Genomic DNA, 20,046 nt, shown 5'->3' with positions numbered 1-20,046 from the left:
AGGAAATAATTTGTTCAAGGTCGCACAGGAAATGTGTGGCGGAGGAAGGAATTGAACCTTTGTCTCCTAAATCCTAGATTAGTCCCTTTTTCACAGGACCATATTTTGTTGGTAAATTTTGACTGGCACAGTGAAGACTTTTGAATCGGGTGAGCATACGAATGACATGTCGTATAGATAAAAGGCCATCATACTGCCTGAAAACTTACCCTGAGGTATACAGGCCCAGAGTGTGACTTAGCATGGAGGTGGAGTGAAGTTGTATCACAAATGTATTTGCATTTTATTAAATAAAATGAACTGCATGTTCCAAAGGGATCACCTAATTTCAGAAAATGAAGGATACGATCTACTCTATCCTGTACATCTTCACCATAAACATTTGTGGATATAAACGTAGATCTGAGTACTACAGGACTAACCCCCTTTGGTGTTTATCTTTTATAAAAGGTCTGGGTGGTGTGTGAATATCACTGGCTGACAAATCTCTGCTAACTAACTTGCAGAGTGCTAAATATGGGGTTTTATTTCTCTTCCCAGGTTTGATGTGGCCAGCATGATGTCAGTTACTCTCAGTTGTGACCATCGAGTTGTGGATGGAGCAGTTGGAGCCCAGTGGCTTGCTGAGTTCAAAAAGTTCCTTGAAAAGCCAACAACCATGCTGCTATAATCGAACCAAACAACCAAGACTTTCCTAGGTCACATTGTTCTGTTCTAATCAAGCTATTTATATTTCAGTGATTAGACTCTATTAAACAAATTTTCCTTTTTTATTTTAAATATGTATATTAATTGGTAATTTTTACCAATCTGTACAGATAAATAGTTTGCAGAAGGCTTTACAGAGCAATATAGTTATACTGTATTTTATACAGTTAATTTGCCAATGTTTCTCAAAAAAAAAAAGTCAAGCGTTTTGGATTTAAAATCATGAGTACTCTTGAATTTGGAGGGGGGTGGGGGGGTGAGTATACACAGATAAATAATCCCTTGAGTTCTCAGAAATAAGAGAACCAGATTGTAAACATCTGTGCAAAAAAATTTGTAAGGATTGGTAGCTCAAATCTACAAGCTAGTTGTTGGGTTTTTTTGTTGTTTTTTTTTAAGTGAACCCTAAGTGGTCTGTTCTCCTGCTAGTATTAGTGAGAGTGACAGGCACGTATTGAGAGGAGGAATATTTTTTCATAGGACAAAGGGTTCACATTCCAATTCCTCCTTGAAATTCAACACTAGCTCAGATTTTCACAGCTAAGTGAACCCTTTTAGAGGACTTTAAAAAATAATTTAAAAAAATAAATAAAAGAGGTAAGAGAGAAGTTGCACTAATCAGGCTATCAAAACAATAAATCAAATCTCTTCTAAATGCCACAGAGAATGTGCCCCATCCTTGTGGATTTTTACATGTGTGTGCATTTTTGTATGAAATTATCTTCAATGGCTGCTTTCCCTCTTGCAGTGTTAACAATACACCCTGTTGCAATGGAAATAGTTGTTCTGCAGAACAGTCAGGAGAATTTCTTGCTATGTGTGTTGATACCCATTATTAGCATGTGTAATTTGGCCATTGGAATTCCATCCCTGGGAATCATTTCTGTGATGACTTAGATGTTTGAAAATTGATTTTTCAGACATTCTTGACATAGGAATCTCTGACATGAGTTGAGGTCACTGATGCCACAATTCTTAGATGAAATGTCTACTGTCGCAGCCTTAGTAAACTGCGAATGTGCTGTTTCATGTATATAATGTATGTAAAATGCTTTAATGGTTTTCTATTGGACTTGTACCCAAATACACTAATAATTGTGTCCTACAGTGGGGGGGACACATGGCCACTCCCAATATTCCACTTTCCAAAGGGAAATGTTAACTTAAAAACGATCATGTAGTTGATCAGTGACCAGGAGAGCTTGGTAGGAACAAAAGGTTAAATAAATTCTATATAGAAACTTATTCTGTACCCTATACATTACATTAAGTATTGTCTCTTGTAAAGCTGTGCTACAGAATCCACTAAAGATAATACTGAAAAAATATACTGTGGAGATGAAATATTTTTGTGAGAACTATTTAACATTTTACATGATTGGTTGCAGTTATGCCTAACTTAAATGGTTGGGTAAGAAGAAAAGTTGTTGCACTTAAGTTTAAAAATGTTCTGATTCTCTCAGTTCCAGATTCTCTAGTGAGTCCATGTGTTCTATTAAATCTTTGGAATTGTAAGACAAATAAAAATTGTCCCAGTGCTTTTTCTGTTTAGTAATGGGTGCTGCTGACCTCACTGCCTGTGCACAGTATATCCAAGTTGTCAACCGTTTTGGTTGGCAAATGTAACTTACCCTATTAACCTTAAGATTTCCAGCCATAAGTGCTTCAGTAACGTCTTTGGTAAGCCACTGTCATGCAGCACTGGACTTGGATGATTATGTTTCCGACTCCACTGCTACACTGTGTACTTAGAATTCTGATTAAGGAAATCCTGGACACTCTTGTTATCCCATCCCCATAATAACCTGAAAATTAATCAAAACAGGGACTACCTTGTGCCAAAGGACCACTGTCCTATTGAGAGCCTGACTGGGGAACAGGTTGCAGAACAGCAGAATGATCCTGTCAGCTCCATGTTTGTATTTGGCTTTGTGGTGCTTGCAGTGCCCTGGTGGATGCTATACATTCCAACTAGGGCAGCTCACCTACACGAACACGTTTCAGTCTGACCTATCACTATAGAAATGCAGTCTTTCGATGCAATCCTTGTAACGGTTTCAGAACAGAAAAAGGAGGAAAACTAAGAATTGCTGCTCATGAGTAAATGAGTCTGTTAAAATTAAATACAATTATACATTTCTAACCTGTCTGTTCTAATTTCTGATCTATTTTTAAACATAGTTATCCTCTGCCATATTGTTATATGCTGTAATGGAGGAGAGTAATGTAAAGCTAAAGTGGGTACAGCCTGGTATAAAAGGGGTGAGTACATTGTGACATCAAATTACTTACCAAAAAGGCATCATGAAATTGATGCTTTATTTCCTCCCTTACAGTCTGAAAAATAATTTCATATTAGAATAGAATATGATCATTATTGCCCTTGTGAGACAACTCGACTCCTGGCCTACCTTTTCCAACCTCTGAAGTATTCATTTGTAATGTTATCTCATCTGCTTTGGCTTGTTTTCTTAGTGAATGCTAGCGGGCACCACAGACATATAGCACTTGGGTTTATAGTAGAGAAACCCTTTTGGTAGATAGCTTCATTCACAGGGTTCTTGAACCTTAATATTCATTATGTAAACAGTCTTTGAATTGGCAGACTAGTTCTAGAGCACTACTGTTATGTTGCCTAGTTCTGCTGAGATTGCAACACCATTGCATGGGTGGGTTAAGGCCAACTCTTAGTAGTACCCTCAGTAGTGAATTGGCTTTGGAGACTGCTCACCTCACCTTTTTAAAGGTAACCCCTGCAGATCTAGTTGAAAAAGAAGCCAGGTTGTGGGAGAGCTTGCACTGTTACATATCATGCATCATCAATGTCACCATCTTTCACCAGCATTAAACCCTCGATTTAAAAAGAAACAGTTTGCTCACACCAGATAAGAGTTTCTTCAGCGGAGTAAAACCAGAAAGGAAAACACTATTTCTTCAGAGTTAATCACCCTTTATTGCTCTACTGATGGACAAACTGAACATGGTAGTAACGTTTATAATGTAGAATCGCGTTAGAGATAAAATGATCTAAGTAACCCTTAAACGCTTACAACTTGTATTAAGAATTCCTTCCTACTCTATGTACAGTACACTTCCTCTCTATGTAAACTTCATCACCCCCTGTTCTCAAAGGAAATTGTGTATGCATAGACAGCAGAACAGATACTTAGAATAACACAGTGATACTGATTTCTACATATTAGTAAGATCTATACCATAAAGATTAAAAGGAAGGTTAAAGAGTAACACATACCCACTAATTTTTTGAGAACCTGCTGTCCCTAACATTTTCTTTAGGGAATTGGCATTATGATAAGCAACACACCTTTTCCTTTGTTAAATGTTGCTGTAGTTGCTTCTTCATCAACCAACTCTGGCAAATCCAGCTGTAATCTGTATTTTTCAGGGACTTCAATGATTACATCATCCTAAAACATAGGCAAATTAAAATACTCCGTGAGCAAGTATAGGTGTTAGTGTAAGTGACTTTCTAAACCTGTTTGGGTTCAACAGAGAGGAAACACAGGCTTTCGTTCCTGCAAAACTTACCCTTGAAATGCTCAGTTCACATTCAGAAACAGAACTAACTTTAGGCAATTCAACTTTCAGTTCGATCTTTAGAGGTTTCCTGTTTGCATCCTTTGCAATGGTCAGTTCATAGGCTGGTGTGACTGGCTCCTGTGGAAGCTCCATACTGGCAATTTCTTCTATCAGATGCACTTTAGACTGTGTAACATCCTTGTTCAGCAGCAGTGTAGCATTATTGCAGTCCTCCTCTCTGAGGTTGTGCTTTATCTGGTCCAGTGTCAGTTCTTCCAGAAAAAATAATATTCACACAGGTAGTTACTAAAATCTTATTAGAAATAGTTTAGCTGTAGCTTTAACTGATGGATTTATACCAGTTAGCAAAATGTGCCAAAATGTAAGCGTCAGCTTTGTGATTATGAACTCAGCTGCTAAAGCTTGTATACTAATTTCATGAAGCTCTTCCCATCTTCATTCCTCATTTCCACTTTTATTTGTAAGTAGGTACAAGATTGAAACTCAAGTTTCCAGTGTTCTGTATCTTACAGTGACACCACAAAGGCCTCATTCTACTGGGCACAGGCCTGCAAGCATCTTGCAGGAACAGGGCACAGGTCGGTTTCAATATTCTTTAGATTTCAAGGAGATGGAAAGTAACATTGTAGCCACCCCCCACATAGATGGGACTGGGAGTTTAGCCTTTTCCATTTCCATTATACCATCTCTTGACAGTGATTTAAAAGAAGTGTATGTACCATTCCTCGTGTTCTTGTTGAAAAGTGGAGCTGGTAGTGGCCCTCCTCTCAGACTCTGTTTCATCCTTTTCAGGCTTCCTTTGAGTGTGAATGTTGCAATGTGGTAAGAGTGGGAGAGAGAGAGGTTGTAATGCTCCTCAATGTATTTAAATGTCAGACGGATCAAGTGATCCATTTCTGCTTGGTTCTCTTGCTGAAGAACAGTCGGATTATATGCAATATCTATGATGGAGTAAATCTCTAGAAAAACAATGTGTCAAACATTATTGCTGTACTGCTACAATCTGTTTTATAGGGGATAGAATACATCTGCCATAGCTACAGTGGGGGTAACCTATATTAAGAATAATTTTGATGCTTTTAATGATTACATGTTTTGAAGAATCAATAATATGAATAGAGAGTGGCTTGATCTGTGGTTTCCTATGAGGAGCTGGTTCCAGAAAATTGACCTGTAGAAAATACCACTCCCATCCAGCAGATCACTTATGTACATGTGTAAAGTTAAGCATGAGAGTAATTTCCCTGCATTTAATGGAACTGAGACTACTCATGTGCTTAAAGATCGGTACATGCGCTAAAGCCCTAATCCTGCAAGGCACTTAAGCATTTAGTGTGATCTGCTTTTTCAGAAGGAACAACCAATTTTACTTAGGGTTCAGTCTATGCCTCCTCCACCTTCAAGTTGCAAGCTATATACCACCAATGGCATTCTAAAAGGGCTGCTCTTTGCCAAAGTTATGTCTTTGCCTTTCCAATACAATACTATAGAAATGAGAGGAAAGCGTCCTACCTGTGGCATGTACAAAGCGTATTTTGGAACCCATTATGTACTTGCCTGCTTTATCGGACACCTCCTCAAGTGGGCCAGCACTTAGAGGTATTGGATCAGTAGGTGACTTAGGAGCTGGGACCCTTTTCCACCTACAGAGGTTAATGAATAATGATTTTTCATTAGGATCCTGCAAAGAGAACCCAAAACCACTTAATCACCACAAATGTTTAGGTCCCCTTATAGCCAAAAGTGCAATGGAACTGAATGGTTAACAACAGGTAAAATCATAGGCCATTTTCAAATCCTTAACTACCTATAAACTTCTTAGTTCAACTTTATATAAAACATGTAAAGAGCTATGTTTGTCTTTGTTCCCACGGGGCTTTCATATTGAAGAAAAGATACACTGAGGTGGAAAAAACAAAGCTAGTCTAAATGATCATATACCAGGAGCAGAATAGGATTTAAATACAGTGTATGAACATTGATTTTAGGGACACAAAGGGGTCTTTTTACCAGACAACAGCAACAGCACATGACTCGTCATAGTCTCTGCTATGTAGGACATTCAACAACAAACCAGCACTGCTTTAGAGACTGATCGTGACCTATGGTTGTGCCAGTGTAACTGGGGAGTACTTCCAGTGTGGTCAATGGAGTTACACTGCTGCAATAGTATGAGAGGAGAATCAGGTTTCTAGTAGCTGGCTATTTCCATAGCACAAGGGGGGAGAGCTGCCTCTCTAAAGACTTGTATTCACTGCCCAGAGGTACCAGTATCCAGCTCAAGTTATGGGGTTCACCCTCTCAAAGTTTACTGTGCTCTTAGATGCAGAATATATCCTGGATTTCCATGTTACATTAAGTGATCTGCTATGATCATCAATTCTGGCAGAATCTCAGAGCTAGGAATCCAGCTCTGTCACAATGGGATGCATTCCAGTTTATTAATGAACCTCAGGCCACAAAGTATGCCTGAATTATATGTGATCTCCTCCAGATCCTTACTTTTCCCATGGGCACTGCTTGGTTTAATTAGGAATGGCTTTGCATTTAACACTAGAATTCATATCTGCATCTGCTGCTCTTTCCAGTTCCATGTAAACATGGTGCTTTTGCCACAGGCATATAGACCAGTTGGGTAACCTGGCTCTGACAATGGCTATTGTCCAATGCTTCTGTGAAAATAAAAATCTTCCACAATGCACCTCTTTGTGCCCTTCATGATAGTGCATTTTGGCAAGGAGCACTACCTCCCACCCAGAAGCACAAAGCATGAGAACTTTTATTATTTTTATCCTAACCAATGGCACCGCAGAGGCTATTTTTCCTCACAAAAATCGAATCCTTTTTTAACCTTATTGAGCCATTAGGCGGAATGATATCCTCATTCCATCCCCCATTGGTGTCTCAGTACTCCTGGGTCTCTAGCAGTGAACACTGGTGCACAGAAGGACCTTCACCCACTCCCAAGGGTATTCAGTTAGCCTGTGAGGACTCCCATGACACAGCTCAGCTAGCAGTGCTGGTTAGGGCCTTTTTGCAGCTGGTAGTGCCTAGAAGATGCTTCCATTGCCAGGTGAGATTCTACTGGAATCTCATGGCTCTTTCATAGTATAAGCCCCCCATGTACCAGTATGTGGGTCTGTAGGCAAAGATGTGGTTCAGGGGGAGTGCAATATTGTTTTGCATCCTCCAGCTGCTGCTGCATGAATCTGTGGTAATTCTCAGGGGTGCTTTCTGCCATCTCATCCAGCATACTCCAGAGTTGGGTCACTTGAGTCAGCATGTCCTTTGGGTGAGCAGGAGCCGCCATCATTAGCACAAATGTCCCTCAGGAAGCAGCACGGATCCTACACTTAACCTATAAGAGAATTAGGGGGAGTATTTGCTTTGAACAGCTGCCCTTCACAGGGTCCATGGGGCTTGTATCCTCCACTCCAGGGCAAAATATGTTCTAGTCACAAGAAAAAGGATGGGGGGGGGGCTCTATCTTCCAACCTCTCCCCAGTCCCTTCACCTGCCCCTGGGATCTGAGAGTCACATTAGAGCCCCCACCCCAGCATCCCCGTGCCGCCCCCTTGGCCCCACCCCAGCGCCCCCCCGTGCCGCCCCCTTGGCCCCACCCCGGCGCCCCCCGTGCCGCCCCCTTGGCCCGCATCCCAGCGCCCCCCGTGCCGCCCCCTTGGCCCCATCCCAGCGCCCCCCGTGCCGCCCCCTTGGCCCCCACCCCAGCATCCCCGTGCCGCCCCCTTGGCCCCCCCCCCTCGCCCCCCGTGCCGCCCCCTTGGGCCGCATCCCAGCGCCCCCCGTGCCGCCCCCTTGGCCCCACCCCCGCGCCCCCCGTGCCGCCCCCTTGGCCCCACCCCAGCATCCCCCTGTGCTGCCCCCCTGGCCCGCATCCCAGCGCCCCCCGTCCCGCCCCCTTGGCACCACCCCAGCGCCCCCCGTGCCGCCTCCTTGGCCCCACCCAAGCGCCCCCCTGTGCTGCCCCCCTGGCCCGCATCCCAGCATCCCCCGTGCTGCCCCCACTCTCTCCCCTTCACTCGCCACAGAGATCCTGCCTCCGGTTACACGACGCCGTTTCCATAGCAACCGACACGGAAGTCACCCGGAAGCGGAAGTGTCGTAACAGCCCCCTCCCCCCAGCTCCCTGAGTTCCGATTCACGACTTGGTCCCCACGCCGGAGCCTGACAGGAGCCGCGTCTCTCTCGCCCCGGATCGGTCCCTCCGCAGGCAGCCCCGTGCTTCCGCTGGAAGCACTTCCGGGGCACGCACTTCCGGGTGGAGGGAGCGAGCACCCCCCTCCCTCCGTGGGTGAGAAGGGCTCTGGGGTGGGGGGTGGGTTATGGGCCCGCGGGGGGAGCGCTGGGTCGGGGGTTCTGGGGGAGGACAGGGGGCGAGATGAGGATGGTGGGGGGAGGGGTGTCTCCCCCGGCCTGAATGTATCGGTGTGGGCCTGTACCTCGCCCTCCCCCCCACCAGGTGCCCGGTGCTGTGGCAGCCACCTGCTGCCCTGCGCTCCCTGCCAGCTGCCTGGCTGTCCACGTGCTGCTACTGATGGGTCCCAGGCGGGCTGGTGCTTCGGGCTGAGATTAAAGCAAATCTCCCTGCGGTCCCTTTATTTTCCGCCCTGATCTGCTGTGAGCTGTCAGCTAGCTGCTGGGTGATACCACACAGGGAGCTGCGCTTCAGTGGTGGGTGAACGGCTGTATAGGTAGAGCCTGGCTCTCTCTTCAACGTGTCAGTTTTACACCAGCATCGCTCCTTGATTTCAGTGCAGTTACTTCTGACTTAGGCTGGGGTAAGTGGGAGCAGCAGGCTCAGAGCCACAGCATGTTAAATAATCAACATGGAAGTATTAGATTGAGAGACGGAGTAATTATCACTTATCTTCTCATTGATATGTGGGATATGAGATACAGAGATTTATCAGAGACTGTGGATGTGGGCACCAACTGCTGGATCATCCTTTCTCGCCCCTGGACATGCAGACTGTCTAATAGGAAGCTTAGTTTGGGGGTAATGCAGTGGCTTCTTAGGGAACACATATCTCAGCCTGTGTCAATAGCACATTTATTGTCACACAGATGGAAAAAGACTTGCCTTTATGCTATTCATCTCCCTGTCCTGACAAGAGCATATTGTGCATTACAGAGTAATATGTGATTTTCTAATAGCCTTATTTTTTGTTACTTCTGTGAAGGTTAAAGTATGTCCCGGGTCCCTTTAGGAAAAGTCCTCTTACGAAATGTCATTCGTCACACTGATGCACACAACAAGGTAAGGGACCATGTTCTATTCCTTTGCTTCTCTCTGCTGGGGTAAAGTATGGTACTATCTCTGATAGCTCTTCTTCAAGTCCGGGCTCTCTGTAAACTCAAAAGCTTGTCTTTTTCACAAACAGAAGTTAGTCCAATCAAAGATATTACTGTATCCCCCTTGTCTTGCTGGTAGTCTGACTTTCCTCCTGTGTATCAAGATCTATCTCCTGTTACTTTAGTGTTGGTGTCCAGAGTTATGATATTTACAAGGGAAAGCTCTTTCTTGATGCCATTGTGTCAAGCTATGCTATTTTCATTTTGTTGTTGCTAAATTATGGTGGCTAAACTTAAGTTATTGCACACAGCAAATCAGTTCCGCACACAAGTATATTTTTGAAGGTAGAAATTTCTGCAGCACATCAATGGGGTCCTTTGTGCCCTATAGCAGCTGGAGGAAGAGAGAGGTCCATGCTACTTGCACCATGATTAAATTTGTTTCAAACATTTTTCTTCCTACATTTTTAAGATATTTATTACTCATCTTAAAAACATACACTAATTTTAAATTTAGCAGACAAAGCTTAGGGTGAAGTTCACTCTTGGGCAGAAGACCAGCATAAGGCCCCTAGTTTGGGAGCGTATGTGGGGCTAGAGCTCCATGTTTTTTGCAAATGAGAAATAACACAAAATAAAATGGAAAAACTCACCCTGCAGTGTTGGCTCCTGTTCTGCAGGGCTGGATATAGCTTGCCTCTCCATGCATTGCCACCTGGCACATGGGTCACAGCGCAGCTAGCTCAGATTTGACCCAGCTGCCCCTCCATCATCATGATGGCTGGTTGGCTGGGCCAAACCTGACCAGTGCTGCAACTCCATGCACCAGGTCTCAGTGGCTGGAGCTGAGCCCAGCCCCGCAGGACAGGAGCCACTGCTGCATGGTGAGAGTGGGGAGGGCTCTCTCTGCAACCCACCTGTCCCTCCGAGGTCTTTTTCCCCTACCCCAGGGGTAGGACACAACCAGACCAAACCCAACCCACCTCCAGGGCCTGCCTGCCTGCCTGCCCACCCACCATGATCCAACCCACCTACTGAGCGTAGATACAATGAAATAACACTACATTGCCAGAAATAAAATGAAAAATATATAAACAAATAAGCATTTCAGAGGGCTCTGTTTTGTACTTAGGTGGTGCCAAGGCTATCTGCTAATTTAATCCTGAATGCACAGGTGAATTAATTTTTAAAGGGTCCCCATTAGTTGAAAAAAAAAATCACATTTTGTGCACAAGCACAGCTCCTTGCCTACATTACTAACAATGACTTGTATTTTTACTAATCTAACTTTTCCCTGTTTAAACTCGTTTCGTTTTTTGCCTCTCTCTCAGCTAGGGCAATGAAAAGTCAGTTTCACTTTCAGATGCTAAGTGCTGCCTTGTTTGATTTGTAGGCATGGCAAGGCAATATTTATTTACAAGTTTCATTTATTTAAAAATAATGGAAGTGTTTCTGTGGCTCTGATGTCTTATAAAAGCTTTTTCCCCCCCCACAACATTTACTTTGAGTTTTGTTGTCTTTTTAAGATAAGAAAAATAATTATTTTACTTTAGCGTTTGTTAGGTTTTTGTGCCTCTGTAAAATGGATCCCCACTGGGATTTGAATTTCACTTCAGTGCACAAGGCTGGTATTTCCTGAGACATTTAGAAATTGGCCCTTCTTTACTAAGGCATTTAATTCATCAGGATCATTTTCCAAGAGGCATTTATCTCATATGTGCTTAAGATGATGCCACATGCATAACAAGGCTATGTGAACAAAATCTGTGTCAAAGCACTGGGTATGCTGTATTTTCAAGTGTTTAACATGAATTCTCACTTGGGACTCAGCTCTGCAATAGGTATGTGAGCAGAACTCTGGAGGAGTACAGAGCTCCCATGAGTGAAAGATTCTGTATGAACTGAAGGGTCCACCTGCATAGATCAGATTACAGAATAAGGCACCTCATCTATAAAACAAAGTTGTTTGCTGCTGCAGCTAATTGTCATTATGACATTTCTCATTTTGGTTAACTTGATGTAGCTAAAAAGGCTCATTTATGTCACTGCAGCAGGTCAATTTAGTTTGAAATCCATCAAACTTCAATTATTGACCCAGAAGAAGTGAGGTTATAGTGTTTTGTAGTTGCAAAGCATGACTTCTGTAGTGTACTTAATTTTGTTTTCTCATTTTCTTCATATTTTTCAGATTCAGGAAGAATCGGAAATGTGGAAAATAAGGGAGCTGGAGAAGCAGACTCAAGAGACTTACCGGTGGAAGCAAGGGAGAATGTCACCCAATACCTCCAGGTGGGACTTAGTTATCTGGAGGAAATAATCCTCTTTTCCACTCTGTACTGTAGTATTATTTAATGTTTACAAAGTTCTTTAGAGAGAGAGCAAGAGCCCTGTGTAAGGGCCAAAACTTTATTAACTATTTTGATGCCCACACAGGAGCATCCCTGTATAATCCTGTTGAAATGGGGTTCACTCATCCCTGTGGTGCCTCCTGCTGGCTGTCTTGGGGATTAGCTCTGCATATTAGCTCACCTTCTTTGGGTGGTGCCTTGCCACCATCACTCCTACTCTAGGACCCACCTCTAAGGACCATGGCATCCTCTTCAGTGACACAGCCCTCTGGCTATGCCACACACAGTACTCCCTTGTTCCAGGGGATCTGCAGTCCACTGTTCAGACATTTCCCTTTGTGGCTGCTGCAGCAAATTGTCTGGCCCATCATCCTCTTTGCTCTTGCCTGAGCCTGCAAACCCCAGGAGCTGTCTCTTGCTCCCCCGGTCCCTGCTTGTAGCACTGCTTTGTCCAGGATGCTGGTAGTTTTCTCAGTTCTCCAGAGATACAGTCTCCTTGAGTCCCAGCAGAGAACTACCCTTCTCTGCCCAGCAGCTCACTTTTTATATGGGTCTGCTTGGCCGTAATTGGCTGCTCCCTTTAGCCCTTCTCTGATTGGCTGCCTCCTGCGCAGCCTCCCTAGGGCTCTATTAACTCCTTAGAGCCCAGTGTGTGGCAGGTGCCCCATCACACCTGTATACACCACACTTCCTGTTGAAGTTTCACACTGCATCTTTGTGGGGTGATCCAGGTGTGCAGCTTTAAAAAATATGTAACTTTAGATAGGTTGGGACCTCTGAAATAGCAAGATTATAGTTTGGTTAAGAAATGTGCTAGTGACATCTGAAAAGTCTGCGGTGTCTTTGGTAGATGTACTCAGTGCTGGTGCATTAGTATTTATAGTGTGATGTGGGTTATCACTAAATTAAATCATTCTGACCCGAGGTATTGCACCACATAAATTTCGCCCAGCTCCTGTCCAGTATTAATGTAGGTAAGAGCCGGATACCTGTGGGTACTCTCACCATAACAAACTCACAAAGATCTAACACTAACAATAAATTTGTTAGTCTCTAAGGTGCCACAAATACTCCTATTCTTTTTGCGGATACAGACTAACACGGCTACTACTCTGAAACAAAGATCTCACAAGCTAAGCAGGATCAGGTTGGTCTGTACGTGGATGAAGACCTTCAAGGAATGAGCAAGTGATGTGAGAAGTGGTTTTGTTAACTCTTGCGTTTGAGTCTGTATCGAGCTCAGTGTCCCAGCTTGGTGCTGGGAGAGGCTATCTTTTAGATGAGATGTAAAAGTGAAGTCATGATCAGTTGTAATCATTGAAGACCCCATGGCACTTTTTATTAGATTCGGGCTGTTAACCCTGGTACTCTCACCAAATTCCAACTCCAATAATTATGTTCCCCCTCCAGTTTGTACTGGATACTGTCATCTTTATTTCCTGCCTTAAATTGTTGTGTCACTGTGCACTGTTAAGCAGCTGCTGCGATCCATTCCAGAGGTGGTAGCATTTCAGTGGTGCTTGACGTGATGCATACCTGCTTTTTCAGAGTACTGTGAGGCATAATTAATTATTGTTTACAAAGTGATTTGAGAAACTGATGAAAGGCAACTGTCTGTGCAAGTCATTTATTAATCATTGGGTTGGTCCCATGAAAGCTCTGAGTGACCACCCTGTGGAGATGGAGTGAATCTCTTTGCATGGACTGACATCCAGAGACTGTCGGATGTGTGCTTTCTCCCCAGTGTCCTCTGTGCCCTAGATTGATTGGTTGTCCAAAAAGTCATTTGTTCCTCTGAATTGACCACTGGAGAACAATCATTTTCTCTCTGCAGTAGTCGTATGCGCAGTGACGGTTTCGATGAGGAGAGCCAAAGGGCTGATTGGAAGGCAAAGAACTTCGTGCATGTTCCGGACATGACTGAAGACGACCTTCTCCGGGCCCGGACCTGGAATAAGAAGCTCTATGAATGTGAAGCCAACATGCCAGATAGGTTTGTGGGTGAATTACTATCCTAGCATGGTTCCTATAGAAAAAGGATCTGGTACTTTCTGGCCCCCACATTTCACAAAAGTTAGTGAATTTATCCTCACAGCACTCCTGTTCAATAAGGAAGTAGTATCATCCCCATTTTACAGGTGGTAAAGTGAGGTACAGGGAGATTTAAGTAACATGCCCAGTGTCACACAAAGCCAGGAACTGAGCCCAGATCTCCTGCGTTTCAGTCTTGTACCTTAGTCACAAGAGCATTCTTCCTCTCTGGCACTAAATAAATACAGCCCTAAACCCAAGACTTGTTTAGTACTGCTCTCTGTAGAATTTAACCAAATCTATTTACGATATCCAGGTAGCTAATCTCCCAGATTGACAGGGAAATACTAGTCAGTGCTTTTGGGGGTATTTCTAAGAAATAGGAGCTGCATCGTGCCTCCCTGAACTCCTCCTTTACTGTCATTTTAGCTAATTGTTTCATTCCTCCAGGTGTCTCTTTTTATTTTTATTAGCACCCAGTCCTAATCTAGCTGTTGGCATTCTTGCTGCCTGAAATTCTTGTACAGCTGTAATTCTGTATTTGGATAGGTTTTAGATGTATGTAGATTTTACCACAGTGATAAAGGACCATATACTTGTGTTTTGCATTATAAATGGAGTTTTGTGATCACACAATTGAATACAAATGAAACCCTCTTACTATGGGGAAATGCACACGGTGAGCAAAGCAAATTACACACCATGGGTAAAGTCAATGGCAAAACTTCCATTGACTTCAGTGGGGCTAAGATTTCACTCCATGTTTCCTGGGTATTTATGAGAAGTGTGAACTCCCAAATTATTGGGCTTCTGTCGCACAGGGAGGTACAAGTTCCCTACCAGAAAAAAGTAAAGTGTCCATTAGTCTGCTCAGAATGGTCTGAACAGAACCTAGCAAAGCAAAATGTTAGGCCCTTAAACAAGTAAGGAAGATACTAGCTGTTATTCCTCCGGATTCTTGTTTTGTATTTTCCCTAAAGTGCTCTCTTTCATTTCACCCTCATTTTGGTTCTGAATATCCTGTGTGGTTTTAACATGTTTCCTGCTGTTCTCTTGCAGATGGGGTCACAGTGGCTATAAAGAGTTATATCCAGAGGAATTTGATACTGACAGGTAAAGGCAAACAGGCCTACTGAAAAGTCCAACATCTTAATTTCTGTCAAGTTACACAATGAAATATAGAGCTTGTACCTCTGCAATATAGACTGTAAATTGACCTTTCAAGGCAGAATTGAATTGTTTACCTAGCAGACATGTGGCCTGAAATTCCAGTCCATTAATGTGTTCTCGTACTCAAAACAATTCTGACAATAATGTGAGAGGGCTGGCTTCAGTTCATAAGGCATAAACATTCAGTTAAGGCTTGAATGCTGGCCTTACTTTGCCCATATGTGGCATCATTCCTGCAGTGAAGAGCCCTCCCTGTTCTGAGCCCTGAGAGGTGATTGTATCTCTTCTAATAACAGGACATCCAGCTTTAACCCTGTGTTAAGAGTGACTGAAATGTTATGCAAATAAGTGTTTGGCTTCTCGGAGTTGGGCAATTTCCTGAAGTGATCCAGCTTTCATGACTGGCTGCAAGCATGTGTGCACCTAGAAATGCAAGTCAGAATGAGAGCTCCAGTAGCATGAGAGCAATTAAGAGTGAAAATGCAAACAAACAAAAAAAATGATTGGAACACAGATTTATTTATTTAAAAAACTGTACATAGTAGAATTGCCAGATCTAGCACTTATCTGATTCCTGATAGTCACAGATAAGGAGTTCTTAGTAAGTTTTGCAGCATTATGTTATGTTTTCCATGCTCTGGGATGGTTAAAATGCCTTTGAAATGGCCTCTCATCCCAATTGTAAGAAATGGACCCAAACTGTTAAGTGGTGAAGTTAAAAATGCAGCCAACTTATCTGACATAGCATCCATATGTCTGTCCTGAAAGGAGCTCAGGGTAGATGGGCTTGATTGGTTTGAAATAGGGAATGCTTTGAAATAGGGAATGCTAATTTAGAATCTGCCCAGGCCTCTATTCTTTGTTCCTGTTACAGTGACCAGCAAGAGAAAGATGAACAAAACACTGTCAATGGAAAGAGGAAATCTCACCCAGGAAAACAATCTGTGCCTGAGTCACTCAAAAGGAAGAGGCCAAAGAAATCACAGAAGAAGAAGCAGAAAAAGAGATCACACAAAAAGCGAAAGAAGAGGAAAAAGGAGAAGGCTAAGGCATCATCAGATTCTTCCCAGGAAAGCGAGTGTTCAGAGGAGGGGACTTCGGGCACCAGGAAAGGGAAACACAAACACAAGCACAAGAAGACCACCAGGAAAAGGCTTGCAAAGGAACCTGCCTCTTCCTCTGGGCAGGAAAGTGACTCTTCCAGTGTGAGCAGCTCTGAGGACAGCGAACCTGAGGAGAAAAAGGAAAAGTGGTCTAAGAAAAAAAGGAGGAAATGCCCTGTGTCTGCATTAGAAAGGCACAGTGAGATTCAGGAGAAGCAAAGCAAGAGGAAGAACTGGAAAGTGGCAGCTGATGAGAAGTCGGAGGACAGCTCAGATGAGGACTAACAAGAGGCTGTGAGTCTGGGGCCATGGGTGAAATTGCACGTCAGCGAATGGAGGCGGACGTTTTCTCCCGACACTGCCCAGTGGTACAAACAAGGTGCCTGACTAATTTCTGGAGCACAGAACTTTATACCCTGCCAGCCCTAGGTATGGGCTCTGCACCTTGCTGGCTCGCAGAGGGCACATCTTTGTTTTTTGCTGGTTTACAACTAGGAGAGCTGAAAGGCCTGTGGAGAAGAAGCCTGTTCCCCAAGTCACGTCTCTTACCCACCCACCCCAGACTCCTGATTCTATAATTGGTCTAATTTCCTGGCCATATTCAGTTTTAATTGACAGTTCCTGTGGGCCATCTTCAGAAGGCAAACAGGTGCATCGGCACCGTCTCTGGGTTTTTAAAAATTGTTCCTCTTTTCATGCATAACCACGTAATGACCAAGACACAATTGCAATAAAGAGCAGAGGCCACAGACTAACAGCACTTCTGCCAACCTGATTACAAAGGATGTGCCATTGGATTTAACAGCGGGGGCCCTTCACTGCAGCATTATCCCCATGATGAAAATAAACGGATGTGGCCCCAGGTGGACAGTTGAAGTAAGGAGGAGGCACTGGTCTGGAACAATGAAGGGCGGGTAGGGTGTCACAATTCTAGCTGCGGGTGTGGTGACCCCACTGCAGTGGTTTGTTTCAAACTTACCTCAGATCCCCTACCTCTGCCCTTTGTGTGACTGACTTGCCCTCCTTCCTATCAGTAACACGTCCCTCTCGATCCACTTGTGCTGATGGACGGCCTCTGATAGATTTCCTGTTCTGTCTCTGGCTGGCCCAGTGTGTTTGACACAAAGATTGAGATACAGGGTGGGAATGAACCCTTTCTCCCTGCAATAAACATGAAGACTCCATTTGTATTTTCCTTTTGAAATCTGATCTCCTTACCACCACTTCAGCGCAAGCCCCAGGGACAGAGCATGGATGTGATCAGGGGTTCTAAAAGTCTGGTCAGGGCTGCTCCTCTCTTTGTACAATATGTTCACCACTGATCAGGTTCCATAGACCTGTGAATATGTTTTATGGAGCCAGTCTGTATATAGGAGATTGCATCTCTGCTTAATACCCTCCAGTAGAAGATGGCAAAGGGGACTCTTAGCACATAGTCTCATACCCCACGTTCCTCTGAATTTTCATATGCGACAGTAGGTGGTGTCTACGCTCACAGAATGTGGAGGTCTTGAATCTTTCTAGATCAGAATCGAGGTGTCTGGGCTCCCAGATATATAAACTATGGTCTCAAACATTTCACAAAGCCTTTTCTCTGTGTGTGTGCTTGCATATATGTAAGCCATGGAAATGCAGTGGGATTACAAATCTGCCCAAGTCAAGCAGAAACATCATTCTTACAAGAGTTCAGATCCGTGCATATCTTGGGATCCTTCTTTAACTTAGCTTTGCTTGAGTGAAGTTCCAGTTGAAGGCTTTTACCACTGAGACTGGACATTGCTAAATGCTTCTCTGGTCTGAGCAGTGTAGATTACTGCTCTGACATATTGAGGCTGGGGCATGCTTTTGTATTAAAAACTCTTACCCATCGTCATTCTGCTAATCCATGAACTAATAATGTTCCCAGTTGTGCTGCTGCAGCGCCCTGAAGGCAGGTTATACACATAGGTGAGGGTTTTATAGGTTTCTTCCTCAGAACTTCTTGTTGAGACAGCACTCGCAGCTCCTGGAGCTGCAGACAAAGTGCCTCACTCATACCTACCTACCTCTTGGGTCTCTGTGAGTGGAATTAATGTTTGTACAGCCCCTGGCAGATGTAAATTGCCTGAGATTCCAATTCTGAACTCCCCAATCTTATATCACTGTAGCTCTGTTGACTTCTGTGGAGTTATTCCTGATTTACCCTGCTGGGAGAGCAGAATCAGGCCCTGAGGAATTAGAATCAGGGTGGTGGGCCCCAAAGGACCAGTCCTCAGCTGGAGGAATAGTGCCTGGGATATGAGCTTCAACATAAAGTGGGGAATACCTGGGGCTCAGAGAGGTTGTGAGTTCAAAACTAGATAGCAGAAACACAACATCAGGGTAGTTTATCTTCTAGTGAGAATGTCTTACATGTCAGCCTGGCAAACAAATCTTCCCTGCCTTACTGTCTATAATCTGCTCAATCAGAGAACTAGTAGATACTTGGGAGGAAGAGTAGGGAACCTGGATAAATACACCATAGCCCAGATCCTTGGTCTTTGTTTAAATTTGTTGTCTCCCTTTCTTCACCTGTAGGTGAAGCTTTTTTAGGTCTCCCTGTGCGTATGGGCTGACACTGGTAAAATAGAGAAACATCATTGTATCTTTCATTCCGTGTGCCCCTTCCCCACTGCCACAGTGCTTGGTCTACACTCTGTCATCCACTGCCTCTTCTAGGCCAATGTTTGTGACTTCCTTTCCAGGGCATGAATATGTGGGTAGCTCCTTCTCTGACGGGGTTAAGCAATGTGCTATTTCTCTAAGGTCCTGTCTCCTGGTGCAGGGATTCCCATGGGCAGGAAGGGGAGCTGCCAATGGTTCTTTTCTAGTTCAGTGTGAGAGCTACTTCTCTACTGCAATCTGCAGAAATGTTCATGCAATAATAATGCAGCAGCTTTTCACGCACCACAAGAGAAATCTTCAAGGAGATTTTTATTTTTATAAAGAAATCCTCTACAGAAAGATTTTAAATTAGGAAATGTGTAACTGCAGAATAGATACATATATTGCACTGGACCCAATGTGGACTTTATGGGTGGATTTTAGGGCAGGACTGAATGTTGGGGCTCAAACACTGATCCTACTATCCTATACAGTCCAGCTCCTAATGCAACCACTGAATAGAGTGCTTGGTATGTCAGTACTTTTGCTTTGGTGGATTAGTGTCTCAAGGCATTTGAACATTGGCTGCCTCATGCTTCTTCATTCTAAGAACATATGCCAGTTGGGCTCCTGCCAGTTACAGGCATTTACTCAGGATAATGGGCTGGCCAGAATGGGCTTCAGGACCTTTTACCCAGCCCTGGCCACTATTTATTTACCCATGATGATCCTAACTTTGCCTTCTTTCCCCTTGACGTGGCAGTGTCTACAGTACTAAATCTCTGCCTGCTGGAACGGTGCTCCATAATAGTCCTTGTTGAACAGATAAGCAATTCACTTATGAAATTGCCCTCTTTTTTTCTACCCCTTCCCCAAATCTGTTAAAGAGCTTGTGTGTCTGCAATTCTGGTACCCTCCAGGACTGTTTGGATAATCTTCTACCCAAGGCAAGGTTTCCTGCTCCGTATGATGTTGTACTACCACCACTGAACATATTTTTGAAGAGAATTCTAAGAGGTTGCCAGAGAAGGCAGGGTGGATTGTATATCCTTTCTATGAAACTTAAGTACAGGATTTTTAATGTGTGTGTGTGTGTGTATGTGTATATGTGTGAAAGATAACGGTGGATGTTCATGTTATTAGATAACATAAGTTCTGATGGGCTCACAGAATAAACCAGACTTTTCAAA

At 43.8% G+C, this 20,046-nt stretch overlaps 3 protein-coding genes across 8 annotated transcripts in view; 2 read left to right on the top strand and 1 right to left on the bottom strand.

The window, feature by feature from the left end:
- Positions 1-2,246, top strand: part of DLAT (dihydrolipoamide S-acetyltransferase) — a 13,620-nt gene extending 11,374 nt beyond the window's left edge. For all 3 annotated transcript variants that reach the window (XM_044996943.1, XM_044996944.1, XM_044996942.1), the window contains exon 14: positions 541-2,246. In XM_044996943.1, coding sequence (XP_044852878.1) covers positions 541-670 — 130 coding nt within the window. In that variant the 3' untranslated portion in view covers positions 671-2,246. The remainder of the gene's footprint in view (positions 1-540) is intronic.
- PIH1D2 (PIH1 domain containing 2) overlaps positions 1-8,479 on the bottom strand; it is a 10,642-nt gene extending 2,163 nt beyond the window's left edge. The window contains exons 1-6 of one of the 3 annotated variants that reach the window (XM_044996956.1): positions 8,304-8,479; positions 7,397-7,627; positions 5,827-5,950; positions 4,989-5,228; positions 4,258-4,520; positions 4,034-4,136 (exon numbers count right to left, since the gene is read on the bottom strand). In XM_044996956.1, coding sequence (XP_044852891.1) covers positions 4,034-4,136; positions 4,258-4,520; positions 4,989-5,228; positions 5,827-5,950; positions 7,397-7,582 — 916 coding nt within the window. In that variant the 5' untranslated portion in view covers positions 7,583-7,627; positions 8,304-8,479. Of the gene's footprint in view, positions 1-4,033; positions 4,137-4,257; positions 4,521-4,988; positions 5,229-5,826; positions 5,951-7,396; positions 7,628-8,303 lie in introns of those variants that run through there. The other 2 variants (XM_044996955.1, XM_044996957.1) reach the window with 2 other exon arrangements.
- On the top strand, positions 8,396-20,046 carry NKAPD1 (NKAP domain containing 1). 2 transcript variants are annotated; one of them, XM_044996958.1, is made up of 6 exons: positions 8,396-8,581; positions 9,471-9,547; positions 11,771-11,871; positions 13,765-13,923; positions 15,021-15,074; positions 16,006-20,046. In XM_044996958.1, exons 2-6 carry the CDS (start codon positions 9,479-9,481, stop codon positions 16,517-16,519), a joined length of 897 nt encoding a protein of 298 aa, XP_044852893.1. In that variant the 5' UTR covers positions 8,396-8,581; positions 9,471-9,478; the 3' UTR covers positions 16,520-20,046. The 2 variants fall into 2 exon arrangements, with proteins under 2 accessions (XP_044852893.1, XP_044852894.1); XM_044996959.1 differs by lacking the exon at positions 8,396-8,581 and adding an exon at positions 8,928-9,068.

This window comes from Mauremys mutica, chromosome 22, assembly GCF_020497125.1.
Source record: "Mauremys mutica isolate MM-2020 ecotype Southern chromosome 22, ASM2049712v1, whole genome shotgun sequence".
In the NCBI taxonomy this organism is placed as follows: domain Eukaryota; kingdom Metazoa; phylum Chordata; order Testudines; family Geoemydidae; genus Mauremys; species Mauremys mutica.
The sequence above is the reverse complement of the archived record's forward strand: the minus strand, read 5'-3'. Positions and strand labels throughout refer to the sequence as shown.